The 3,381-nt window shown below is 52.4% G+C and overlaps 1 protein-coding gene across 1 annotated transcript in view; it reads left to right on the top strand.

Moving 5' to 3' along the window:
* The first annotated feature begins 6 nt into the window (after positions 1-6).
* The window catches only part of CNNM3 (cyclin and CBS domain divalent metal cation transport mediator 3), a 33,400-nt gene continuing 30,025 nt past the window's right edge, over positions 7-3,381 (top strand). The window contains exon 1 of the mRNA XM_011969680.1: positions 7-292. Within this exon, the coding sequence (XP_011825070.1) occupies positions 43-292 (250 nt within the window). The 5' untranslated portion in view covers positions 7-42. The remainder of the gene's footprint in view (positions 293-3,381) is intronic.

Raw genomic sequence — 3,381 nt, 5'->3', positions numbered from 1 at the left:
CGGACCGTGGAGGACGTGCTCACGCCCCTCGAAGACTGCTTCATGCTGGACGCCAGCACCGTGCTGGACTTCGGCGTCCTGGCCAGCATCATGCAGAGCGGCCACACGCGCATCCCCGTGTACGAGGAGGAGCGCTCCAATATCGTGGACATGCTCTACCTCAAGGACTTGGCCTTCGTGGATCCTGAAGACTGCACGCCGCTCAGCACCATCACTCGTTTCTACAACCATCCGCTCCACTTCGTCTTCAACGACACCAAGCTGGACGCTGTCCTGGAGGAGTTCAAGCGAGGTAACATCCCGGGCATGGTGCAGGGGACGCCTGTGCCAGTGCCCTCTCCCTGAAAAGGGATGGAGAGTTATGAAAGCCTTCAGGAAAGGGTCCCACCCCCGTGGCGTGCGGTGAGACTTCTAAGGTCCCTTTTCAAGACGGTATTGGCCTTGCAGGTTGGAATCACCTTTTGAAATACTTCAAGGCCATCCATCAGAGTGGGAGGAATCCTTTAGACAGCGAACACTTTTAACCCCCGCGTCAGGATGGCACCCCTATACATATCCTATTTGCAGGGAAGGGTATGTCCGCTTGGCTCTAATCCCCCAGCTCTTCCCCTCTCCCAGAGCGTTTCTGTGTGCTTGTCTTTGTAGCAGGTCCAAATGTTTGGATAGAAACTAGAAGAACACAGAGAAGAGGGTAGTCTCCAGGTATCTGGGACGTTGTGGCCCGCACACATGTAATATCAAATTGACTGAACGTGTGATGTTTCCTTCAGAGCGTTCTTAAGGTCTCTGGCTTTACTGCAGATAAGGGTATTTAGGTGTCAATGTCTTATCTGCAGTAAAGCCAGGGAAACTTACACTTTGCTTTCCCCAAAAGTAACCCCACGGATGCTGACTTAGTCTCCCTTTCTCTCGGCTCTGTCGCCCAGGCTGGAGTGCAGTGGCGCGTTCTCGGTTCACTGCAACCTTCGCCTCCCAGGTTCAAGCAATTCTCCTGCCTCAGCCTTCCGGGTAGCTGGGACTACAGGTGCACGCGCCACCATGCCCAGCTAATTTTTGTATTTTTAGTAGAGACGGGGTTTCACCCCGTTGGCCAGGCTGGTCTTGAACTCCTAACCAGGTAATCCACTTGCCTCACTCTCCCAAAGTGCTGGGATTGCAGGCGTGAGCCACTGTACCTGGCCTTTTTTTTTTTTTTTGCTTTTTAATCTCCTGTTTTTAAAAAATTTTATATAGAGACAGGGTGTCACTATTTTGCACAGTCTGGTCTCAAACTCCTGGCCTCAAGTGATCCTCCCACCTTAGCCTCCCAAAGTGTTGGGATTACAGGCGTGAGCCACTGCACCCAGCCTAACCTACTCTTTTCTATCTGTAAGGTTTCAAGTTCTCCCTTCACTCCACATTTTCATCCCTCCTTTCACTCTGTTTTATCTAAGCAGTTCGGAGATTGAAGGTAAAACCGATACTCCCCAGATGTGAAGGTGTGGTTTCCTCTGTAGTCCTCCCCAGCGTCATCCTTAGGGGTGCTCCCCAGAGTTTGGTGCTCACACCTTGGCCAACAGCCATGCTTCTCACACCTGCACTCCTGTAGGGTGAGGGTGGGGGCACCCCAGGGTAGTGGATGGGCTTGACCCTAAAGGCTGTCTGCTGTGAGACCGAGAAGTGGCAAAGCCTCCTGGTATTTGTGGCAGGACGTCTCTGGCACTGTCTGTCGAGAGTCTCTGGCACTGTCTGTCGAGAGCCCCTGGCCTGTCGGTGCAGGAAGCCAGGCTTTGTGGTAATGACTGCTACTCCTGACTGAGCACTGCTGTGTGCGAGGAGCTGATGGGCACTCTCTGTAATCTCGTCCCTTATTCCTTGCAGGAGGCCTGGGTGCTAAGTTACTGTCATTACTGTAGCTCAGGAAGGGGTGGTGGGAGGCTTGGGTGGGCAGCTCTAACTATTCTCTTAGACTGTTGGGTGCTCCTGGCTGTGTCCCTAGAACATGGCCATGCCACCCTGCCCTGGGGAGGGAGCCTGGGCTTGGGTCCAGACAGAGCCTCGTGGTGGTAAGTACTCCATGTGGGCTGCCGGAGCCCGAGGCAGGGGTGGTTCTCCTGGTGTGGTGGCCAACAGTGCAACCCTGGAATCAACGGAGTAGGTTCCATCCTGCCCTTGCCTGCTCCCAGCCCCGGTAGGCTGCTCAGCCTCTTGTAGCGCAGGCTCCTCTGCTGCTAGTGATCAGAGTGGGTAAGTGCACCTGCGGCGGAGACTCATCAAGCACTTTGGCCAGTGCCTGGCATGCACGTGCTGTGTGCTTGGCGTTAGCAGGCTTTGCTGGTAGGTGAGCCGTTTCCCAGTCCAGGCGCAAGGGGTGAACCTGGAAGTGCAGATTTCCGTTTCTTCCAGGCAGGTCACCAGACTTCCTTCTTTTTAGGGAAAATGTGGAAGACTGTAGCTGTCCCTTTGGTGGTCTAAGCACTCACGTTTCTAGGTTCTTTAAGAAAACGCGGCCGGGCGCGGTGGCTCAAGCCTGTAATCCCAGCACTTTGGGAGGCCGAGACGGGCGGATCACGAGGTCAGGAGATCGAGACCATCCTGGCTAACCCCGTGAAACCCCGTCTCTACTAAAAAATACAAAAAACTAGCCGGGCGAGGTGGCGGGCGCCTGCAGTCCCAGCTACTCGGGAGGCTGAGGCAGGAGAATGGCGTAAACCCGGGAGGCAGAGCTTGCAGTGAGCTGAGATCCGGCCACTGCACTCCAGCCTGGGTGACAGAGTGAGACTCTGTCTCCAAAAAAAAAAAAAAAAAAAAAAAAAAAAGAGATGTGCTGTGAGCATAAAACACACCAGATTCAGAGAGTGCAAAATAGACGAAATGTCTGTGTTTATTTTTTGGATTGATGCCATGTTGAAATGCTGTTTTGACTATATTGGGTTACTTACAATATAAAACTTAATTTTGTGTGTGTGTTTTGACTTTTCTAACGCAGCCATTCAGATTTTAAATTACTTAGGTGGCTTGCGTTCTGGTTTTTTCAGACGGGTCTAAAGTAGTGTGGATGAAAAGCACTTACCTGACACGGTAAATTCCTGAAGCCTCCCCAGCATTCCCCAACACTGTGACTTGGGCTTTTTCCCAGTTTACATTCCCTCACTAAGCAGACAAACCAAACAGGAAGCTAACCTGAGAAAGACATACAGGGTAAGGCGGAAGATCAGCCTGGGGCTCCTCCCCCTGCACAGCTTGACTCCTGAGTGGTCAGCTGCCACGTGTCTCATCCCCTGGTTCACAGACCCTGATGGGCAGCTCTAAGAATTAGGAAAACGAAAAGACACACAGACACACACACGCACACACACACACACAGTCTATCTATCTTTCTATCTCTTTTTCATTTCTATC

This window comes from Mandrillus leucophaeus, unplaced genomic scaffold (assembly GCF_000951045.1).
Source record: "Mandrillus leucophaeus isolate KB7577 unplaced genomic scaffold, Mleu.le_1.0 Scaffold9, whole genome shotgun sequence".
NCBI classification, from domain to species: Eukaryota; Metazoa; Chordata; class Mammalia; order Primates; family Cercopithecidae; genus Mandrillus; species Mandrillus leucophaeus.
This window is presented reverse-complemented; position numbering and strand designations above follow the sequence as displayed.